We start from the raw sequence: 25177 nt of genomic DNA, 5'->3' as shown, positions 1-25177 counted from the left end.
GGCAGCTCAAACTCCGTGTTTCTCAGCGACAGGCCAGAAACCTGACTGATCTAGAGAAGATCTGTGTGGAGGAGTGGGCCAAAATCCCTCCTGCAGTGTGTGCAAACCTGGTGAAAAACAACAGGAAACGTTTGACCTCTGTAATTGCAAACAAAGGCTACTGTACCAAATATTAACATTGATTTTCTCAGGTGTTCAAATACTTATTTGCAGCTGTATCATACAAATAAATAGTTAAAAAATCATACATTGTGATTTCTGGATTTTTTTTTATAGATTATGTCTCTCACAGTGGACATGCACCTATGATGACAATTTCAGACCCCTCAATGATTTCTAAGTGGGAGAACTTGCAAAATAGCAGGGTGTTCAAATACTTATTTTCCTCACTGTATATATAATATATACGTGTGTGTGTGTGTGTGTGTGTGTGTATACCAGGGTTTCCGCAGGGTCTTAAAAAGTCTTAAATTTAGTTGTATCAAATTAAAGGCCTTAACAAGTCTTAAATTGTACAAGAAAGTCTTAATTATGATTTCAAGAGGTCTTAAATTTGGGGACGGAAAGACCAGAATTGCGATATGGTGAATGTGACGATTAAACTTCAAAAGGCTATGATTTCATTAAATAAACATGAGCGCTGCACGTTCAAAGTCCGGTGCTGCATTGCTTTGTGTACTGCCTTTACCAGGAAAACCGTTATATTTGTGCCAAACACGACACCTGCTGGCAGAGAATGAATCAGTTAACATGGTTAAACTAGAACTTCTTTCACTGCACAGTTCGGTCTATTAAAATGCATTTAGAATGATCACATAATTTAAGATATTTGGGCCGAAAATGTTTAGACTAAATTTATATCATTTCATGCAGTTAATATCACATGAAGAGTGCCGTTTTTTTTCTCCAAAAGTCAGCATGATTACAAATGTGATATTGATTTTATGCAACAGTTCAATAAACAAGAAGTTAATATTAAGAGACTTACGTTTTAGACACCATATTTCCTGCTTTTGCTCTATTTCGCCAACAAAAATCATTCCAAACACAGCCACGGCACTGTTTTGCATCTCTGAGCAACATGACGGTGTATTGTTCCTGAATGAATCAACTGTTTAAATGATTCGGTTCAATCGCAATGACTCACTTGTTAACAATGACTTGCTGCCACCTGCTGGCGGTTTTAATTTCACATTTAACTCTCTAAGCGCTAAAGTCCCAAAATTGCGACGTCATACTTAATAAAATAGAATGTAGTTCCTAATATGATGTAATATCTCATTTGTATTCCCTACCACTAGATGGCAGACATTACGTCATGTTCCTATTCAAAGTGTTCGAGGAAATAGCAGAGCAATGAGCTATCGTGTCATTGATGCGGAAGCAGTTCAGCGTGTGAGTAAATTGTGAGATTTGTGAGAGAAAATCTCCAAATGGCTAATAAAAAGTTGTACCTTGAGGATGTGTTGCAAATGTTATTCGCCGATTCTGAAGGGGAATATTTGCCTTTTGGAAATGACGATCGGTCGACTAATGATCGCGCTTCTCCCGGTACATTTTTGCAACGCAATGGTGCCGCCGTGCAAGGCGAGAGTGTTCACGAAGCACAAACAAGTGATCATTTCAACCCTTTGCCCAACGGGGATGGGGTGGCAGGGGTGAACGTGGTCGTAGTGTCCATAGGAGAGCTGTTGCTAGAGGTAGAGGCAGCAGGGGTAGGACGCTTTGATGAGCCTGTTGGTTATCTAGGAGAGAAAGATTTGACCAGTGCTGCACCCTTAGACTTTCTGTCCCTCTTTCTGACTGATGACTTCTGGAACCGCATTACAAATGAAACCAACAGATATGCTCATCAGTTTCTAAAGTCCCAACAGCTGAAACCCAATTCCAGATTTCATGATTGGTATGATGTCTGTCTCAAAGATGAAGGCCTAGCACTGCATTTGTGTATGGGGCTGGTAGAGAAGGCAGAAATTGAGGATTACTGGGCAGAATTTTGGCCAACCTACACACCTGGGTTTGGCAAAGTAATGTCTTTGGAACAGATTTGAGATCATTCTGTCTTTCCTCCATTTCGTGAACAATAGTGAGTATGTGGGGAGGGGTCAGCCAGGTCATGACAGGCTGTTCAAGGTGTGTCCAATAATTGACCTGATAATTCCTCTTTTCTCAGCCGTTTATGGTCCACTCAAGGAGCTTTCTCTGGATGAAATGACATTTTTAAAAATTATTTCAAACATCTGTTTTCAGCGTTTTATGTTTCAAATATCAAAACATTATTTATGCATTTGTAACTGCAGGTTAGCATTCTATGTCCCTCTAAGCTGCATTAAACAGTGTGTAAATTAATCTAAATGCCACTTCAGATTCATTGCAAAGATAAATTTTGTTGATACTGATTTAATTTGCTTGGTAACAGCCCAAATGCAAGAATTTGACTCAAAAGATGATGCACACTTTTACAAAAAAAACGGCTTAAAGGTAAAAATGCCCATAAAACTTGTTTTCAAAAGATTAATTTCTATCATTGCTGTGAACTGACCACACAGAATATGAAGAATATAAAAAAAAGTCAGCTTTCCACGGTAATCTTTAAGATACCAGCACAATAACACACTCTGCAAAATAATTGTCGTTATCAATAAAATCCCAGAAAATATCAAGATATAATTTTTTGTCAATATCGCACACCCCTAATTAATGTTATTTAATTTATTTAGTAATTCATTGATAATAATTGTTTAAATCAATATAATAATTAATAATTTTGACTTATCCATTTTCTTAAAAATGGTTTAAAGGCTGAAATGTAAATTTGATCATTTTATAACACTTTTTGTTTTTGTGAAAATCTGTATCTGAATTGTAAATTATGCTTTTTACAGTAATTTTACAGTTTAATATGGTACTATAGACATTGCCCTACCCCGCTAATATGGTATTAATTTTATTTGTGCAGGTCTTAAAAAAGGTCTTAAATTTGAGCTTAAAAATCCTGCAGAAACCCTGGTATACTGTACTGCACAAGTGCTAAAAGGTATTTTGTACTCTTCTATTTCAAACATGTTTTTGCTGCTGTGGTGTGTCATGTATGTATCATGTGTGCACCTCACCTTGTGTTGTAAAGTGGGCTAATTGCTGTGCTGTCTTTCTCTCACATGGCGTTAATGAGATAACAGAGCTAATTTAATTGGAGGGGGGCCTCTGTGAGGTCACCAGCAATTGCCTGGGTACAATTTCTCTGAAACAACTTCTGCCCGAGCGTTGTCATCTTTAAAATGCTTGTCTTCTCTAATTGGGTGAAAATGCCTACCAGATGCTTGTAAAAAAGTTAAATTCCTCAACCTAATCGCTCCGCCAATCCGCCTGGAGACGGTCGGGGCATGATGTCAGAATAGCTGTGGGACTCCTTAGGGAGGTATGCATTGATTTTCTTTCTTTCTTTCTTTCTTTTTTTCTTTCATTTGTCCATGCTTTTGTTCTTTCTTTCTTTCGTTCATTCTTTTAATTCTGTCATTTGTTTATTAGTTCTTTCGAGTGTACAGTTTTTTGTTTGTTTATTCATTCTTTCATGTTTGTTCTTTATTTTTTCGTTTGTTCTGTCTTTCATTTGTTCATGTTTTTGTTCATTTTTGTTATTGTTTGTTTATTCATTCTTATGTTTGTTTTCATTTGTTCTTTCTTTTGTTTGTTTTTTGTTTCTTTCTTTCTTTCTCACTTTCTTAGCTTAGTTCTTATGTTCGTTCTTTTGTTTATTCATTTGTTTATTCTTTCATTCGTTCTTTTGTCCTTTCTTTCTTATTTTGAAGACTCCCCTGACTCTTCATCAATAGCTAAAGTGTGTCCATTCGTGTCTGTGGATCTGGAGTCCCTCAGTTCTGTGCTGGCAGTCAGCCTGGACCCTCTTCTGTAAGGGAGGATTTAGGATTTAGATCAAAAGGCCTCACTGCTCTAGGTTCTGAACTGGCGAGGAGAGGCCCAGCATTGGACCCATTCCTCTGCCACAAAGGGATCTCGCTATAATTACTCAAAGCTGTGAGGTGTGTGTGTGTGTGTGTGTGTGTGTGTGTGAGGAAATGCTTGCAGGGCTTGTGGAGCTATGAAACCATGGAGAGCTCAGAGACGGAGGTGGGAGGGAGGGGATGACTCAGGGGTACGAGGCAGGGCCTCCCATTGCTGGTAAATAGGAGCAAGCAGGTGCCAGTGAGTCTAGACTGCGTGATTTGGAGGCCTGGGACCAGGTTACGTGATACTCAATATGGGAAAGGCCTGATTGCTCACTGCTGCCTCTTCACAGGCCTGCGTTGGTCTGGTCGTGCCTTCCTGTTTAACTTCCAACTGGCCCATACCGTGGCCCGTGCCCATTGCGGCCAGTGGAGCCTCCTCTATCTTCATCTGTTCATCTCCTCATCGCTCGTTTTAACCACATGTGCGGAATCCGTTGGCCACTGGCCAGTTATCTCCTTAAGACTGGCCTGCCAAGTCTCACTCATTGGGCCGTTATCAGCTGCAGCATTGACCTGATTGAAGCGGACTGTGGGATATTGTCTCAACTCTCTCTGGCTTTTGAATAAAAACACAAATAGCAATCCTTTCGCCAACAATGACAGCACTAATACTTCTCCCTGTCAGGAACCATCTCTTTGATCATTTATTTCTTTTCTTTTGTTTTCCGTCTGATTGTTGCACGATATTCCACATGCAATACTCCTCAGTTTTGAAATGTGCTTCAATAGGCCCATTGTGATATCACTTTCTGAGGACGTTTGGAAACCACACATGAGCCCTGATGTGACAAACTATTCTGAGCTTCACTTTAGATTAAGCTTTTCAAGTCACTTATCTGTCTGACAGGTGTCAGCCCAGATTTATTTATTTTTTTAAATAGTGCCATTTATGAAAACAACAATAACAATAAAAAATTATTAATTAAATTATTATTTACTTAATTATTAATACTGTTGTTGTAACATTTGGTTTAGGTACATTTAATTATTATTGTTATTGGATTTATTTTTTAAATTACAATGAAAATATAATTATAACAAAAAAATAATAGTAATACAACTAATAAATAATCATTGTCATAAGAATTATACTAAGATGATCTTATTTAATAATATATTTATGTTCTGATTCTTTAGTACTTTACATTTGGAATCACAATAGTTTATAGGTGAACCTGAAGCATGGCGTGCGTTATAAGTGAACTGAAAGGACTAAACTGGTCTAAAAGGATCAGAGTATGCTAAATACAGTAGTGGCCAAAATTATTCGAACTAGTGCTGTCAAATGATTAATCGCATCCAAAATAAAAGTTTTTGTTTACATAATGTATGTATGTGTACTTTGTATATTTATTATGTATATATATATATATATACACACACATACAGTATATATTTTGAAAATATTTGCAAGTATATACGTTTATATATTTTATATTCTTATATTTTATATAATATATATATATATATATATATATATATATATATATATATATATATATATATATATATATATATATATATATATATAGGCAAGGCAAGTTTATTTATATAGCACAGTGGTAATTCAAATTGCTTTACATAAAAGGAAGTGAAATAGTCATTAAAAAATAATCACAACAATAAAAACAAGGAATTTAAAAAAATGGTAAAAACAAGGAAATTATATAAAAATGTATTTAAAATGAATTTAAAACAGTTAAGAATAGAAAATGATTATACATAAAATACAGTGCCATTAATTCGGATGTAGCACAGTGCTCATTCAACAAATGCACAGCTAAACAGATGAGTTTTGAGTCTGGATTTAAATGTGGCTAATGTTTTAGCGCATCTGGTTCCAACTGCGGGCGGTATAATAGCTAAAAGTAGACTCCCCTTGTTTTGTGTGAACCCTTGGTATTTCTAACTGACTCGATCCTAATGATCTGAGTGGTCTGTTAGGTTTATATTCGGTGAGCATATCTGCAATGTATTTAGGTCCTAGGCCATTGAGTGATTTATAAACGAGTAAAAGTACTTTAAAATCAATCCTAAATGTAGCTGGAAGCCAGTGTAAGGACCTGAGGACTGGTGTGATATGCTCAGATTTTCTGGTTCTAGTCAGAATCCTGGCAGCAGCGTTTTGGATGAGCTGCAGCTGTCTAATGGTCTCCTTGAGAAGGCTGGTGAGGAAACCATTACAATAATCCACCCTGCTGGTGATAAAGGCATGAACAAGTTTCTCCAAGTCCTATACAGGCTAAACAAGAGCGGTGCAAGAATTGAGCCTTGTGGGACTCCGCATGTCATGGACATCCACTTAGACTTATGCTCTCCTATACTTGCATAATAACCTCTCCCTGACTGAGTATGACCTGAACCATTCAAGTACCATCCCAGAAAGCCCGACCCAGTTTTCCAGTCTCTCTAGAAGTATGTTATGATCAACAGTGTCAAATGCAGCACTAAGATCTAGTAGTACCAGCACTGATATTTTGTCAGAATCAGAATTAAAGCAAATATCATTTATTATCTTAATAAGCGCGGTCTCTGTGCTATGATGCTCTCGGAAACCAGATTGAAAATTGTCCAGGTATCCATTTGAGTTTAAGTAGTTGTTCAGCTGATTAAAAACTACCTTTTCAATAATCTTACCTATGAAAGGAAGATATGATATTGGTCTATAGTTGCTCAAAATGGTGTTATCAAGATTGTGCTTTTTCAGAAGGGGCTTAATAATTGCAGTTTTCAGGGAGTTTGGAAACGTCCCAGAAAGAAGTGAGGCATTCACCACTTCTAAGAGATCTGCTTCTAAACAGTTAAGCACGATGTGGGAAGTGTGTCAAGATAGCAGGTTGTCAATTTAAGGTGCTGTACTATTTCTTCCAAAATTTTGCTATCATTTGCTTCAAAAACAGACATAATCACTTCTTTTTGAAATTGCGGTCGAATCTGTGTGACCTCTGCATGACTAGAAGATGTGCCAATCTCCTTTCTGATATTATTGATCGTCTCAGAAACAGCAAAACATTTTCTATCGGAGAGTATTTCACTGGGAAACTGACTTGGGGGGGGTTTGTCAGTCTCTCAACAGTAGTAAAAAGAGTGCGAGTGTTGTTTAAGTTACTGTTTATAAGGTTTGAGAAGAAGGTCTGTCTAGCTGTGGCTAGTTCCACATTGAAAGCATGAAGGCTGTCTTTATAGATGCTATATAGTGAATTTCGAGTTTCGTCTTCCGCCACATCCGCTCAGCTTCTGCATTGTCTTTTCATACTCTGAACTGCTGTTGATTTTGATTTTGCTGTTGATATAAATATATTTAACATAAACGTAACACGTTTTTCTTAAATATATACATGCATGTGTTTGTATTTATATATATATATATATATATATATATATATATATATAATAAATATACACAGTATACACACATGTATTTTGTAAACAAAAACTTTTATTTTGGTTATCCTGGCTGTGTGCTTCGGGTCATTGTCATGTTGGAAGACCCAGCCTCGACCCATCTTCAATGCTCTAACTGAGGGAAGGAGGTTGTTCCCCAAAATCTCGCAATACATGGCCCCGGTCATCCTCTCCTTAATACAGTGCAGTCGCCCTGTCCCATGTGCAGAAAAACACCCCCAAAGCATGATGCTACCACCCCCATGCTTCACAGTAGGGATGGTGTTCTTGGGATGGTACTCATCATTCTTCTTCCTCCAAACACGTTTAGTGGAATTATGACCAAAAAGTTCTATTTTGGTCTCATCTGACCACATGACTTTCTCCCATGACTCTCTGGATCATCCAAATGGTCATTGGCAAACTTAAGTCGGCCTGGACATGTGCTGGTTTAAGCAGGGGAACCTTCCGTGCCATGCATGATTTCAAACCATGACGTCTTAGTGTATTACCAACAGTAACCTTGGAAACGGTGGTCCCAGCTCTTTTCAGGTCATTGACCAGCTCCTCCCGTGTAGTTCTGGGCTGATTTCTCACCTTTCTTAGGATCATTGAGACCCCATGAGGTGAGATCTTGCATGGAGCCCCAGTCCGAGGGAGATTGACAGTCATGTTTAGCTTCTTCCATTTTCTAATGATTGCTCCAACAGTGGACCTTTTTCACCAAGCTGCTTGGCAATTTCCCGTAGCCCTTTCCAGCCTTGTGGAGGTGTACAATTTTGTCTCTAGTGTCTTTGGACAGCTCTTTGGTCTTGGCCATGTTAGTAGTTGGATTCTTACTGATTGTATGGGGTGGACAGGTGTCTTTATGCAGCTAACGACCTCAAACAGGTGCATCTAATTTAGGATAATAAATGGAGTGGAGGTGGACATTTTAAAGGCAGACTAACAGGTCTTTGAGGGTCAGAATTCTAGCTGATAGACAGGTTTTCAAATACTTATTTGCAGCTGTATCATACAAATAAATAGTTAAAAATCATACATTGTGATTTCTGGATTTTTTTTTAGATTATGTCTCTCACAGTGGACATGCACCTCGATGACAATTTCAGACCCTCCATGATTTCTAAGTGGGAGAACTTGCAAAATAGCAGGGTGTTCAAATACTTATTTTCCTCACTGTATATATATATATATATATATATATATATATAATAAATATACACAGTATACACACATGTATTTTGTAAACAAAAACTTTTATTTTGGATACGATTAATCGTTTAACGGCACTAATTAGAACACTAGTATTTTCACAAGTTTAAAAAATGGTTTTAAGTCAATTATTTCTATCTTTTGCTGTAGTGTGTCAGTAGGAAATATCAGTTTACATTTCCAAACATTCATTTTGCCAGGTAGGTTTCTTGAAGCGTCTTGAAGACATTGCCGTATTTATTCTGTCATTCCAGACAGACTGGATGATGATGACATCAGATCTCTGTTGTCAGACTCCGAGTGCAAACAATAATCTCACTGGATTATTACAATCAATGGCAAAATGAATGTTTGGAAATGCAAACTGACATTTCCTACTGACACACTACAGCAAAAGTTAGAAATAATTGACTTAAAACCATTTTTTAGCTTGTGAAAATACTAGCGTTCTAATAATTTTGGCCACTGCTGTATGCCAAGATGTTAATCATTGTGAGCCTTTAAGCATTTAACACACTGTTTCCTGCAGTTGTGATATTTTTGTTTAAATAAATATGCTGTTGCCTCTGTAAAAAAGTAAAATCTCTATCAACGCATATTTTTGGTCCCCCATTTGCAGCAGTTAAGAAAGTTGGACAACTTCAGAGTTTCTGAATGCTTTTTTGTTGTTAATGTTAAACCCTGCTATACCTTTATAATGTGTTCTGGTTATTTAATGTTTTCATGTTGATACCCTGCATACAGTAATTTTAATTGAAATCCTGTGTTGTGTGTGAACAGCTCATGCAAATGCTCTTTGAACATGGCGAAGAAAGAATCGACACCGAGCTCATTTCATTCTGCATCAACCTGGCTGCTAACAAGACTAATGCTCAGATTATTTGTGAGGGTAAGAGGCTGAATCTCATTTCTCCTGGAATAACATGCAACATGTCAAAAACATCTGTGTTTACATGTAATAAAGCATACTGTAACACACCAGCGACAACTGTTGCTTCTCTGTAATTAGTAATACATGGAATCTGTTCAATCTTATGATCAGTCTCTGGTTGTGTACATTAGTTGTGTATTTGCTCTGCAGGTAATGGATTGAAGATGCTGATGAAAAGAGCACTTAAACTAAAAGACCCGCTGCTGATGAAAATGATCAGGAACATCTCACAGCACGATGGACCTCTGAAACAGCTCTTCATTGTAATTTTAATATTCTGCCATTCCATTAACAAGTTTCACATTACTTACTAAAAACATAAAAGCATCATTTAGCATTGTTGTGTTGACCTTCACTATTACGGTAATTAACAATACGTACTGTGAACGATAAGTGATAATAATAAAAAAAAATCTCACATTAAATTTAATTTGTAATTTCATGAAGCAAAAACTGAAATCTTAAGTATCTTACAGGTTGGGAATTCCTGTGCTAAATGAACACCTAAAGATATTTTGTCATTTACCCTTCAGGACTATGTGGGTGATCTGGCAGCTCAGATCAAGCAGGAGGGTGATGAAGAGTTTGTTATTGAGTGCTTGGGTACAATGGCAAACCTCACCATACCTGACCTGGACTGGGAGCTCCTGCTCAAAGAGTACAACCTGGTGCCCTACCTCAAAGACCACCTCAAACCCGGTAAAGGTAACCTGTACCTGTTTGTGTTTCAGGATGTATTTGTAATGGAAAGCTAATACACAGCCTGCTATATACAGTACAATGCCACACTGTATGACTGTCATTGGGCCTTTTTTATTGACATCAAGGTGTTAGATCAAAAACTTGATGAGTTTTTCATCATTTTCATCACCTTTTGCCTGTTCATTAAAAGGTCCTATGTGTGACAAATGATTTTAAAGAAATACATCATAAGGTTGTATGTGAAACAGTATCCAGTATGAAACCCTAACATATTAATCTGCAGTGTAGTGCATTGTGCTACATCACATTACCTCATATTTATGAGAGACATCCGTTTATAATCCCAAAAATAAATATTGTAATTCTGTTTATCTTGTAATCCAGTTTTGTGTAAAAATGGCCAGACTTCTGACATCAACCTCATTTATTTGTCACAATTAAATGTCATTCGTTGGCATTCCTTATTGGAGTAGTATGAAATACCATTTTTCATTATGCCAAACCAGACTTGACCTTTAACCTCTGTGTTTCAGGCTCAGCAGAGGATGACCTGATCCTGGAGGTGGTGATCATGATCGGTACGGTATCAATGGACGACTCCTGTGCCGTCATGCTGGCTAAGTCTGGCATCATTCCTGCTCTTATTGAGCTGCTAAATGGTAAGTGCGCTGCCAACACTTACACACATTTATTAGCATTGAGCCAGAGAATGAGTGCTTAAAGAAACAGACGGATCTCCAAACCCTCTCGACATAAAATCTTTTTCATTATCGCTAACCATAAAAATAAATTCCAGAGAAAAAGATCAGTGCTGTTTTGATTTCTACTTTTGTTTGGCCGAATCGCAACAGCTGCCCCCCTGCTTTGCGTGTCTGTAGCCACTCAAGTACCAGATTTCAATTTGGCATGCTTTGTCTTCCCTAATGTGATCTGATGAAATGAGTTTTGAAGAGTTTATTTAGACTAAACTAATATTAAATTAGAATAAATTAGAATAAATAAACAGCCCATGTCTGTGTGGGACACAGAGGGCTGGTTCTCACTTGGTGCATTATGTGCTGGGAAGTGACAGTGTTTTCAGGAACAGGAAAGCACAAGGTTCATGGCATGCATCAGATTTGCTGGTTCTGTTCAATGTGAGCCCTCATTTCAATAAATACCTGATGGCAGGGCTCTTCCTTGCCATGAAAAGAATAAATGTTTAAGGGGCCAAGGAGGGTGGAGGGCCAAAATAGCGACCGTCCCAACATATATAGTTCCTCTCAAAGAGAAAAAGGAAAGATACTTTTTTCCCCATTTCAGACGCAATGGTCTCAATTACATGAAATTCAACATCTGAATTGTTTTTGCACTACATGCCATATAATATTTTATAACTTTGATCACAACAATGCAATAACAAATCTGACGTTTGTTTTCCTCGCGATAAGCTTTATGTGGCAACGCCGCATTGACAGATGCTTGGGTATTGTTTTATTTATACATAACTTTTCAGCACTTGTGTTCGTATACTCGTTCACTGGCTCTTTCTCTTCTGAAGAGGCGCTGACATGTTCTCTGTGATGTTATTTGTAGCTTGTGCAAAGCTTGTGCAGCTCCTTGCTGTAGCGGTATTCAGTTTCTGGTCCCATGGAGCAGCTAGCCTCTTTGCTATCATTCTTCTGAAGGAATTTCGATCCCAGGGGACGAAAGCATTTTGAGCCAGATCAAAATTGAAATAAAGGCTTTTATTAAAGTTAGGAGGGGGCAGCTACAACCGCACAGTTCTCCATAGGAGCTTTCTGTATCATTTCAGAGGAAAAGTTGATACTTTCCCCAAATGGCGGCTTCTCACGAGAGCCTTCATACATAAACATGATCCACCAGAGGAGGTTTTGAACGTCAGCTCGCATGAACAGGCACCATCGGATAGGAAATGCCTGCGCAGCTGCAATGGTGTGTGTGTGTTTGTTGGTTTGCCGTATTGCATTTCGGCTTAATGCTGACGTGCAGATATTCTCTTGATAAGGAAACGATTGTACCTTCATATAATAATATATCTGAGGAAATATTATTGGTCCAATTCTTCTTTATATGAAGCAAAATGTTTGATTTTGTGAGGTCAAAGTAATGTTCTTCATCTGCTTGTGTTGCTCTTGCCAGCCCAACAGGAAGACGACGAATTTGTGTGTCAGATCATCTACGTCTTCTACCAGATGGTCTTCCACCAGGCCACCAGAGATGTCATCATTAAGGACACTCGTATCCTTGTTACAATAAATTGGTTTTCCGTGTATGGGCATGTTTATCTGCACAGATGTTTTGTAAATGGTCTTTGACAGCTGTTTGGACTGTATTCACTGGTGCTTTGATACTTTTGGGTTCTTCAGTCTTGAATATAGCAGCTACATGTAAGAATAAGTTTGACTGCATTGTAAAAAGTGGTAACTTGCAATTGTCACCCTATGGATCTATTTTATTCAATTGATTCAGACTTAATGAATAATATTTTTGATGTTACACCATGAAGCACATTTTTAAGGTTTCATGACAAAACATTTTACAGTACAGACTAAAATCAGACGGCCAAAGACCAGACCAGTGGGACTCAAACCCAGACAAAGGCCATTTTTATGTGGTTTTAAGAAGTCTAAAGACCAAGACCATAAAATTGAAGACTTCAGCTCCAATGTAAGATATTTGCCAGATTTTACTTGAAATTATTGTAATCATATGATGGCAATTTTACACTGAGCTGTTGAGCTGTTCACATCCTCATACTCAGCTGTTCTTTTTAATAACTAAATATTTTGTATAGTTTGTATGGCAAAAATGGCCAAAATGGGTACTTCACTACATTAATAATACTAAATACTAACTATTTATAATATTATCAAATAATAGTTATTAATAATATGACCACTTAAGAGCTCTTACTAAATATTTATAAGCAAAGTCAGTGCACTAGGAATCATGGCTATAATAAAATGTAAAAATGTGCAATGTGCATATAGGTTTTTACATGGAATGATAAAATATCAAGACATGAATATTTTTCATTGATTGAAAATTTTAATTATGGTAATTGAACTATGAACTCCTTAACTGTATTTCAAAGAGGCCCCAGCCTACCTCATTGACCTTATGCACGACAAAAATGTGGAGATCAGGCAGGTTTGTGACAACACTCTGGACATTATCGCTGTAAGTATTCACAAACAACCCCACTATATACAGTCATGGCCAAAAATATCGGCACCCTTGGTAAATATGATCAAAGAAGTCTGTGAAAATTAATCTGCATTGTTAAACCTTTTGATCTTTTATTTACAAAATTCACAAAAAGCTAACCTTTCATTAGATAATAAGAATTTAAAATGGGGGGAAATATCATTATGAAATAAATGTTTTTCTCAAATACACGTTGGACACAATTATTGGCACCCCTAGAAATTCTTATGAGTAAAATATCTCTGAAGTATATTCCCATTCATATTCACAATTTTGAGCACTCCAGGGTGATTAGGAACATGAAATTATCCAGCCATGGCTTCCTGTTTCTCGGAAATATAAATAGGAGGGAAAACAAAGCCCAAATCCCTTAATCATCCATCACAATGAGAAAAACCAAAGAATATATTTCTGATGTGCAGCAAAAGATAATTGAGCTTCACAAATTAGTGAACTGGCTTTAAGAAAAGAGCTAGAGCAGTGAAAATTCCCATCTCCACCATCAGGGCAATAATTAAGAATTTCCAATCAACAGAAAATATTATGAAACTGCCTGGAAGAGGATGTGTGTCTATATCGTCCTAATGCACGATGAGAAGGAGAGTTTGAGTAGCTAAAGACTCTCCAAGGACCAAAGCTGGAGAATTGCAAATAGTCAAACAGCACCAACATCACCACATGTTGTTTGGGAGGATTTCAAGAAAAATTCTCCTAGCTCATCCAAAAACAAACTCCAGCATATTCAGTTATCAGACACGACTGGAACTTCAAATGGGACTGGCTTCTATGGTCAGATGAAACTAAAAAATGAGCTTTTTAGCAGAAAACACTCAAGATGGGTTTGGTGAATACAGGGATAAAAAGTACCCCATGTGTACAATGAAATATACTGCTGTATTTTTGATGTTGTGAGCCTATTTCTGCTGGAGGTCCTGGACTTCTTGTTTAGACACATGCCATCATGGATTCTATCAAATACCAACAGATAAAAAATCAATCAGTGACTGACTCTGTTAGAAATCTTATAATGGGCCATGTTTGGATCTTCCAACTGTACAATAATCCAAACACAAACCTCAAAAACAACACAAAAATGGGTCACTGAGTACAAAACCAAGCTTCTGCTGGCCATTCCAGTCCTCTGACCTGAACCCTATAGAAAATGAGTGGAGTAAACTGAAGAGAAACGTGGAGCTGGGAATCTAAAGGGTCTGGAGTGATTCTGGATGAAGGAATGGTCTCTGATCTCTTGTCAGGTGTTCTCTAACCTCATCAGGCATTATAGGAGAACATTTAGAGCTGTTAAACTGGCAAATGGAGGTTTCAAAAAGTATTGAATAAAAGGGTGCCGTTAATTGTGCCCAATGTGTATTAGAGAAAAACATTTATTTCATAAAATTTCCCCCATTTTAAATTCTTATTATCCAATGAAAGGTTAGATTTTTTGTGAATTTTTTAAATAAAATATCAAAAGGATTAACAATGCTGAATAATTTTCACAGCCGCCTTTGATCATATTTACCAAGGGTGCCAATATTTTTGGCCATGACTGTATGTGAACTCAAATCCAAATCAGAGACTTCTGTGTGTGTGTGTGTGTGTGTGTGTGTGTGTGTGTGTGTGTGTGTGTTAGCGTTTGCTCAAAGCTGACCATGTGTGTTTACAGTGCTGATAAAATCTCTGCAGTTAATGCCCACTCACTGACATTAGATAGCAGTAATTGGTGGTGAACTCTTGAGAGGCAGGTTTGTTTTTGGGAAGTGTTTCATTCACTTTATTAGCCTGCTCGTTAAGCCTCGGCCACATGAAAGCATGCATGTGGGATCTGGTTTCTATCTGTGGTGACAGAGAAAGTGCAGATGTATAGCTCTGGCTCAGCAGACTGACATGTTTAACGTTGATATCAAGTACGCAGATTTACATTTTCATCTGCCATTCTGTGAAAAAGACTTTTTCACTTAAGGTCATTTTAAAGTTTTAAAAGTAAGTATACATTTTTATGTAAGTTTTTCTATTGCATTGTGCCATCTCAAGCTTAATTAATTGATTAATTCATATTATCTTGGTAAATAAATGATAGCTTCAGAAGGGTAACACAATTGGCAGTTTTGCAGATTAACTCATACTCTTTATTTTGATAGTCGACTTTAGACATTCTACTGTCTATAAGTCACTTATTGACATGTAGTTTCAAATACACTTATAGTTTGTAGAATGTCTGAAGTGGACTATTGAAATAAAGAGTACCAAATTAATCTGCAGCCTTTCTGAAGGTATAATTATTTACCATGATAATATGAAATAATCAATTAATTAAGCTTGAGATGGCACTATGCAATATGTAAACTTTATAAAAGTGTAACTGATTAATTTGACATTAATAGCCTTGCTTAAACTCCTTAAGATACTTCTACAATCAGTTATCACTTACTGTTGACAAATACAGAACAACAAACCATAAGATAAAGTGATAAATTAGAGGAGACTACAGTAAAAACAAACAAAAAAACGGAAACAAACTTAAACGGATAGTTCACCCAAAGGTGAAACTTCTGTCATCATTTCCTCTCCCTAATGTTGTTCCAAACCTATATGACTTTCTTTCTTCTGCAGAACGCAAAAGAAGATATTTTGAAGAACGTTAGTAACCAAACAGTATTGGCCGATGATGAAGAAAAACACTGACATTTCTCAAAATATCTTCTTTCATGTTCCACAGAAGAAAGTAAGTCATACAGGTGAGTAACATGATAGAATGTTCATTTTTGGATGAGCAATTCCTTTAAAATTGTGGGTGCCGGTCTGTGTGAGTGTGTACTCTCACTGGCCCTCTGGGCTTTGCATCAGGCTTCTAGCCCCGGGCTCCTGCATAGCTCTGCGCTGCTGCGTCCACATGATGAATGGACAGAGCAGAGAAAAGAGAAACAGGGCTTATTTACTCAGGTTCTGCCACAGGGGGCCTCGGCTGATTAATCCATATTTTCATTCAGCAGAGCAGGCGGCGGCAGGACGCCTCTGTGGGCCTTTAGACCCTGGGACAGAGAGCTGGCCTTGAGCTCTGAGCTCCAGCAGCCCCCCTCCTGCACCCTGCACCCCTCTGTTGCCTCACTGTACAGAGTTAATGCTACGTTAATTAAAAAAAATGGGTTAGTATGGGTACGTTAAATACTTTGTCTTAGCAGAGATGGTTTAACTTTCTAATCGTTATTTATGGGATGAGCTTTGTGCAAAGGATGTTAGACGTGCTTCCCAGCTGCTCCATGAGAGAGTAACAAGTTAATTCATTTTCTACATTATTTGATATAGTTTAAACATTTAACATAACTTAAGATTAACATAAATTTAACATAATTTTCTTAAAGGGATAGTTCACCCAAGAATTCATCATTTATGTTCCCTTTAACTCCAAACAAAAGTTCAATACACTTTTCCATCCCCAAAGGGGAAGTTTGTTTTGGACCCATGGTGTAAAAATACTAAACGTTAATATACCCAAACATCACACAATGTAGAACAAACATTGTGAATCTATATATTGTTTAAAATGGTAGTTGTGGCAAAATTGTACTCTCTGAAAAGGTAACTGAGGTCAGTTTTGATTTCATGTTAACTTTAATTTCTTGTGTAAAGAATGACTCTTGAAAGTTGAATAAGCTCATTTTCCAAACGGTGTTGGTTCCCAATCAGGAACAAAAGCACCTGTAAAGACATTTATAATGTTAAAAAAGGTTTCTATTTCAAATAATTGATTCGTTTGAACTTTCTATTCATCAAAGAATCCTAAAAAATGTATCATGGTTTTCACAACAATATTTAAGCGGCACAACTGGTTTTCAGCATTGATAATAATAAGAAATGTTTCTTGAGCACCAAATCAGCATATTAGAATGATTTCTGAAGGATCAAGACTAGAGTAAAGACTAAGCTGCAGGAAATTCAGTTTTGCCATCACAGGCAAAAAACAAAACAAAACTGTAATAAAATTGAACAATATTACCGCTTTTACTGTATTTTTCCAAAAATTGCAACCCTTTTGAGCACAATAAACTTCTTTCAAAGCCCAAAAAAATTACCAACCCCTACCTTTTAAACAGTAGTGTATATGTGATTTGATTTGATTTATATTGTTTGTGCACTTAAATAAGTGAGGGCCTATTATGTAGTCACACTTCTCTCAGAAGAGCACTAGTTCAGCACTGTTTCATTAGAAGAGCTTCATGAAGATTGAGGTAGACTAATGTAGACACTCTTGACATGCGTTGGCAAAGGAATCCAATAACACAAAATCAACTCAATCAAATTTCCCATCTCGCCAAAAAGTGCAGGCCGGGCAGAAAGCATACGGCTGTGGGCGAATTATGTGTTGTGTGTGGCACTCCACCCAGTCTGTGGGCTCCGCACCTTTAATCACTGACTTCGCTGGATTCAACCAGAGCTCTGTTTCTCTGTGGCACCATCAGCAGCCACGGCCTATTGGGAAAACCCTGCTCAGACAGAAGCCCTCATTGTGGGATGAAATATATCTGCTGCGGAGGGTCCGGACAGTGTTAGAAGTCTGCGCAACGGTAAATGGTAGATTGCCAGGCATGACAGTGTTTGAGACCCTCTCGCTCACTGGAAATCTCTTGTAGAGAGTTCAAGTAGAGCTGGCACTGAGATACAGAGTGGCAGCGCTGTTTTGACAACTTGAAATGTATGAATTTGCACAGCTGTGTGGTATAATTTAGGTTAGAGGGTAGTAACACATCTCAGGCGAATAAATATACATGTTTGTGTGTGTTCTGCAAAGGAGTATGATGAAGAGTGGGGGAAGAAGATCCAAAGTGAGAAGTTTCGCTGGCATAACTCGCAGTGGCTGGAGATGGTAGAAAGCAGACAGATGGAGGATGCCGAGCCCTACCTGTACGGAGATGACCCGGACGCTCTGGAGCAGCCTGATCTCTTCTACAGCACTGGTTAGAAAACACACATACACCCCAAACACCCCTCATGGCTGAGACCACGAAACACAACTTGATTGACATCCTGTGCCACAACCTGACAGACACAGAAAGTTAAAACCTTACATTTAGATTTCCAGATTTTTGCATGGGGATTGTGATGCTGTATTTTGGCTTGATCGTCCGTCGAGTTGGTGTCATCAAAGGCTTGTCGTAGTGAGAGGTTGTCAGGAAGATAAATGAGGAGAGCTGCTGGGTGGAAGTGGCTCTGCTGGGTCGCTGTCTCGTACGTTTGTTTGCTCTATATACTCTGTGTGTGTGCAGATGGTATGATGGCCCCAGAGCCAGGCCTCAGTCCAGACTTCTACAGCCAGTTCCACTCACAGAATGGAGACTTCAACGCCTGGTGAGTGAGCAGCTGTTACCCTCATCAGCTTCCCTTGCATTAAATACATATGTTAAAAAATTAAAACAAAATTATTTACATGATATACCAGTTAACTAAAAGAATTATAAAAACATGTTTTTAATAAGAAAATCCCTTTGCCACATTGTGTTGTGAGTGACCCATTTTGTTTCGCCTTGTTGAGTTAAAAGTACTTTGTAGTTCATTTTTTTATCACGTTTTTTCTATAATTAATCTCAGTGAATTAACTTATTGAATTGACAGTGCTAATAATTAATGATCTCAGTTTTGACCAAAAAAAAAACATATCATGGAAACATATCAAGCTTCCTTGAAATAATTACTGATGTCACATCCATGAGCACATTAACATATGGCTTACATATTAATGCCTAATGATGAAGGCAAGTCAATCATAATGGTGCTTATTTACATAAAGAAGTCTTAAAGGATACTTTAATTCAATTAAATTCATTCATACATTCATCACTCATCCTCATGTCTTTCCAAACCTGTGTGACTTTCTTCTTTTTCTTCGTTAATTCTGTGGAACACAGAAGAACATTGGGAACAACACTGGAGCTCATCGACTTTTCTCAAAATATCTTCTTTTATGTTGCACAAAAAAAAGAAAGTCATACAGATTTGGAATGACAATTCACCCTGTAGAAGGGCTGCAACTTTATTTCTAAGGTTTTCTATTTTCTATTTCTATTTCAAAAATGGTCATATAAAACTGATTTTGAAGAAACTGTGATAACATAACTGGCCCTCAGGGGACAAAATAAAATATTTTTCCCATCCTGGAATCTTCTAGGAAGTCTTTCTCAAGCTTGTGTTTTCTACAAGTGATGCCGTTTGCATTCGTACAGTTGCTGTCTTAGACTGCAAATACCAACCAATAGTTCGTATTTTTTAAGTATGATACATATATTTTTTGTTACTTTTTTGTTAAAGGTTATTCTTAAAAAAGAAAAAAACTCCATAATAGCCATACATAGAAATAAGGCTTTTGCTAGAAAACCTTGGCATATGAAACACTGCTGATGTGTTCATAACATTGATCCAGTTCTAAGTGATGCTTCCAGCACTCTTACAAGTCATCCTGATGTTGGCGATCTACAGTACAGATAATATTACATCAGTGATGTACTTATATCAGTATAATTCAACAACGATCTTTAATACATCACAAAAATCCACATAGTTTTCAAGGCATAATAACACAAACATGTAGTACATTGAAAACTGCAAGTGACAATCTGTTTGTCCCACAGGCCCCAGACCATCAGGCCATTGTTACTCACACCAGTTTGGTTTTGGGGTCTTCATAAAACAGCGTTTTTAGCTTTTGTAATTTTCTTTTAATCATTTGGACAGTATGATCACAGCTGTTCAACGAAGCGCCAGGCTCCTCTGTCTCTACTCTGTCTGACATTCTCTTTCTTTCTGTCAACGATACTCTTTTGGCCCAAAAATAAACATGCCTTTCAAGTTCTGTGCAGCCAAATATATTGTCCACATTCCTCTACAAACACACACACACACATGAGTACAGATGAAATAACATTTCACCTCTCCATCCAATCTTGTGCTCACGTTGACTCTCTAAGGCTGCCAAAGAGCTGATCTGTGAGGAAATGGATCCCCCACTTGTGTTCAGTATGCAGCTCTGATAGTACATACTTACTCTTGTAGTCTAAACTTGCCCTAATAGTGCATACTTGATGCGATCTATTCCAATGGACGTGTTTATTATGCACTGTGTGCTTTGTATGGAGAATGCGCTTCTCGTTGGCCTATTTGTTTTGGCTGGGTGGGGATTTGGGCACTTCGCAGACTGACGGCTGGGGTGCTGAGTGCCGCTGGGCTGTCATGTGGGTGAGGATAGAAGCGGGGATCCAGATGGAGGGGCGAGTTCTCCAGCGGCTCTTTGTAAAGCGATACATTTCAAATATACACCGAGGGTTGGGGGGCAACATTAGGGTCCTGGGATGAATGGTTTAATTTGAGTGGGCAGCTCTGAGTGACAGAGGTTACCATAATAATCAAATAGAGTTTCAGTCTTTACTTAAGACGCTTGTGAAACGTTGTGTGTGAACGCAGGCCTTTTGGAGTGGTTTACTTCACGAGCCAACCTGAGAGACAGGTATTTGATTAACTCGAGTGATCCATCATGATTCCCATGGTATATCGGTACTAAAATAGTACAGCCATATCAAAAATTTACAGTACGACATCATTTTATCAATGTATGCCAAGAAGCGCAATTCAGGCAGTGACGTACATGGCATTGTTTTGTAACACATTTAATGACAGTTTCATTCTTTAATTTATGTGTAAATAAAATCCAGATGGTTGCTTGATTATGATGATCATCAGATGACAACATAATTTTTTTACATATTCTGCTGTTCAAAAGTTTGGGGTTAGTAAGATAAATGAGATGTTTTTTGTTTTGAAGAAATTAATACTTTTATACAGTATTATACACATTAAATTGATCAAAGTCGACAGTAAAGACATTTATATTGTTACATTTAAAAAATAAAAGTTCTATTCATCAAAGAATACTGGAAAAATGTATCAAGGTTTCCACAAAAATATTGCGCAGCACCATTGAAGTGGTTTTGAACAATATATAATAAGAAGAAATAATGTTTCTTGAGCACCAAATCAGCTTATTAGAATGATTTCTGAAGGATCATGTGACACTGAAGACTGGAGTAAAGGCTTTGACATCACAAGAATACATTACATTTTCAAATATATTAAAGTAGAAAACAGTAAGTATATATTACATTTTAATAATATTTCATAATATTACTGCTTTACTGTATTTAATACTGTATTTAGCACATAAATACAGCCTTGGTGAGCATAAGACACTTTTTTAAAAAAACATTACAAAATCGTACTGGCATCTTAAATATACCCTGACACTGATGTAATTCTTGCAGTAATTGAAAAATATAGCAATTTTTCAGAATACAATATTAATCTGGACAAATCTCAAGCTTTGTATATGCATGCTTCTTCAAAATCACCCTTTCATATAGCACTTTTTGGATTTCAATATTTGTGAATTAATACTCCTAATTTGGAAGACCTCTTTAAAGCCATTTATCCCCATTTAATCATGAAAATGAATCAGAATTTATCAGATCGGTCGATTCTTCCAAATAATTTTTTGGCAGGATCAATGTTACAAGAATGAATATCCTTCAGTGATTATTTCCTGTTTCAAAATCTACCATGTTACTTAAATATAAACTTTTTTAATAGGATTAATTCTTCAATTTAAAGGTATATTTGAAATCACAAAAAAATCTTACTGGCCCCAAATCTTTAAGGCAATTTATGCCACTTTGGATAAAAGTAAAAAATAAGGCATAAAAATGTAAAGTGTACGAGTAATATATTATGTATAATATAGAATGCTTTGGTATTTTTCTGGTGATTGTTCAAAGTACAAATCCAGTACAGATGAAAGAGAAACAAGCGAGTACAAGATCACAATATATTTCAATAACTATATCGCACTGTGTCCTAGATACCCATATAATAATCACCAGATCCTGTTGATTCCCACCCCTAGAGATTGAGGATGAAGACATGAATCGAGCTAAAACCGGTCACTCTGAGCGCGAGCGAACACACTGTCTGCAGATGGGCTTCTGATGTCCCCGAGGAAAACCAGTTCTCTGTGCGTGTCTTTTGTGTGCACGCATCAGACTGACAAATCCGCCTTTATTCAAGCCGTGTGCGCTGCGCTGCGTGTCCCTAAAGCCTTGGGGAGCTTGGACGAGAACGCAGGAGGAAAATAGAAAACAGGGATGTAGAGACGCAATCAGGCAAAGGAAGGGGAAGAAAGGGGGTGCTGTTGATTTGACACAGCCAAGGTAGGGCATGTAACCGGAGAAGTGGCAGGAACGGGAGATCAAAGCGCGGGCTGGAGAACAACTTGGGGAAAAAAGGAGGAGAAACGTCCTTTTATAAAAGAGCCGAGACCCGTTTCCTGTGCAAACACACTCTTCTGAGCTATGAAACAATGTCTGGTTAAAAGGGTCTTTTTTTATTTTTTATGGGCACCCTTGGCCGTTTCCCCTCCCAGAACGTCAGGGCTGACCTGGCTCCCTATGAGCTGTCAATCCCATCCCAACTCAGCTTTTATTGCCCTGTTTTGAAGCCCCGTGCAGGAAGAGGTGACAGGCTGCCTCATAATTGGACAGGAATGTGCTCGCTAAGGATCACAGGCCAGGTCAGTCGTGGAGATAAATCGTAGAATAAATTCCCATTAATATTCATTTTCTTATCAGAATGGGTTCATCGTGTCATTTTCGGGCGTTAATATCATCCCGTAATTAATGACGTGATGATAGCAAGTTGAAGCGCGAAATGAACTCTTGATAACTCGCAGCTATAAATTCTTAGCGCAATAAAAGCTCTCCCTCTGTAGATGATTATCCCAAACTCTGGAAGCCTGTATTTCTTGCTAAAGAACTTGCTTTCAAGGAAAGGCCAAGTGCTGAGGTAAAATTTAGGTGCTGGAGTCAAAAACAGAGGCTCGGAGCTCCTACAGGTGGCGCCGACCCGCACATGAATCCCTCTTACCCGCTGTTCAAATTCAGCCTGACAGATCTGGCAGGCCAATAGGAAAATGACATATTTTAGACAGCAGAGTGTGTGAGTCGGGGTGCTAAGAGGAGCTGTGTTTGATTACTGGAGGTCATATGAGGCTAAAAACAACACAATGTAATGTGGGCACATAGGGGCAAAGCAAACAGCTCATAATTTAAAAGCTGTTGGCTTGAACCTGTTGGTTTAGACTAGAAGGAGGCAGACAGAGCCAACGGCCAATTTGTTTCTAGAACCGCAGATCTTTTTTGGCTCTGTGCTTCCTGAATGAGTGTAAACGCTTGTCGAGGTGCGAGTGTCACATCTCTGCTGTTTTACTCTCACTTCTGCACTGTTGAATCTTAGTTTGTTTCTTTGTTTTAATAATACTAATTCATCAGATTTACATGAATAATGTAACAACTTTGGGATACATATTTTGTAAAATCCAATTTTGTCCCTCGACATACACTGTACATGTCGCAGTCTGTATTGTACAAAGTCAGTGACCAGTAATAATGCTTACACTGGCATGCAGAGCTCACTGAATTGAAATCTTGACATTATTTGGGGTATGCAGCCCATAACATATTGTGGTATCTTGGACAGCAGGTAAATGTTTTTGAGGAAGCTTGCAGTTTTCATTTTATACTCATATAATGGATTCATTTTTTTATGTCACATCGTTAACTCAGAATATAATAAATTGATGCACTAACACAATATACTTGAACAAGATATCACAGAACAAGAATCTACCAACAAAACCAGTTGAGCCGAAATAAGAGCTGAAAACATATACTGCTATTAATTCATATGCACATTTATAAACCCCCCTTTAAAAAAAAAGTGTTACTCATGTGTGGCTAATTTCTTCTGCCTGATGCTTCAAACTCAAAAAATCACTAGTAATTCTTGGTATTTAAAAGCCAGCTAGATAATGATTTTAGTGTATACATATGTGACCCTGGACCACAAAACCAGTCTGAAGTCGCTGGGGTATATTTGTAGCAATAGCCAAAAATACATTGTATGGGTCAAAATTATACATTTTTCTTTTATGCCAAAAATCATTAGGATATTAAGTAAAGATCATGTTCCATGAAGATATTTAGTAAATTTCTTACCATAAATGTATAAAAACTTCATTTTTGATTAGTAATATACATTGCTAAGAACTTAATTTGGACAACTTTAAAGGCGATTTTCTCAATATTTCAATTTTTTTGCACCCTCAGATTCCAGATATTCAAATCTCGGCCAAATATTGTCCGACCCTAACAAACTATACATCAATGGAGAGCTTATTTATTCAGCTTTCAGATGATGTATAAATCTCAATTTTGAAAAATTGACACTTAAGTCTGGTTTTGTGGTCCAGGGTCACATATAATGATATATATTATAGAGATATGCATGTATGCGTATATGTGTGTGTCTGTTTATATAATTAAATTATAAAATATACTATATTTAAAATGAGTATATAGAATACTACATACTTTATTCTAATATATATATATATATATATATAACCACACACAAACTATAGTTAATATAAAATTATATATGCTTCTTTACAACAATTTACAACAAAGTTGTTCTAGTTAAAAACACTTGATGAATTAATGCCAGCACATGACAATACAGAATCTGAATGATGTTTCTCCCGTCTCTCCTGATAATATATATGGAAGGAGGCCATCTAGTGCCTCTTAGAGGTAACTTGTTAACAGTAACAGAGGTTTATGCTCACTTGATTCAC

The 25177-nt window shown here is 37.4% G+C and overlaps 1 protein-coding gene across 3 annotated transcripts in view; it reads left to right on the top strand.

Moving 5' to 3' along the window:
* kifap3b (kinesin-associated protein 3b) overlaps positions 1-25177 on the top strand; it is a 43134-nt gene that overhangs the window by 16765 nt on the left and 1192 nt on the right. The window contains exons 12-19 of one of the 3 annotated variants that reach the window (XM_058797633.1): positions 9387-9495; positions 9688-9800; positions 10071-10236; positions 10773-10898; positions 12382-12480; positions 13337-13422; positions 18239-18404; positions 18714-18795. In XM_058797633.1, coding sequence (XP_058653616.1) covers positions 9387-9495; positions 9688-9800; positions 10071-10236; positions 10773-10898; positions 12382-12480; positions 13337-13422; positions 18239-18404; positions 18714-18795 — 947 coding nt within the window. Of the gene's footprint in view, positions 1-9386; positions 9496-9687; positions 9801-10070; positions 10243-10772; positions 10899-12381; positions 12481-13336; positions 13423-16062; positions 16576-18238; positions 18405-18713; positions 18796-25177 lie in introns of those variants that run through there. The other 2 variants (XM_058797624.1, XM_058797637.1) reach the window with 2 other exon arrangements.

The sequence above is a fragment of the Onychostoma macrolepis genome, chromosome 02 (assembly GCF_012432095.1).
Source record: "Onychostoma macrolepis isolate SWU-2019 chromosome 02, ASM1243209v1, whole genome shotgun sequence".
Lineage (NCBI taxonomy): Eukaryota > Metazoa > Chordata > Actinopteri > Cypriniformes > Cyprinidae > Onychostoma > Onychostoma macrolepis.
The sequence above is the reverse complement of the archived record's forward strand: the minus strand, read 5'-3'. Positions and strand labels throughout refer to the sequence as shown.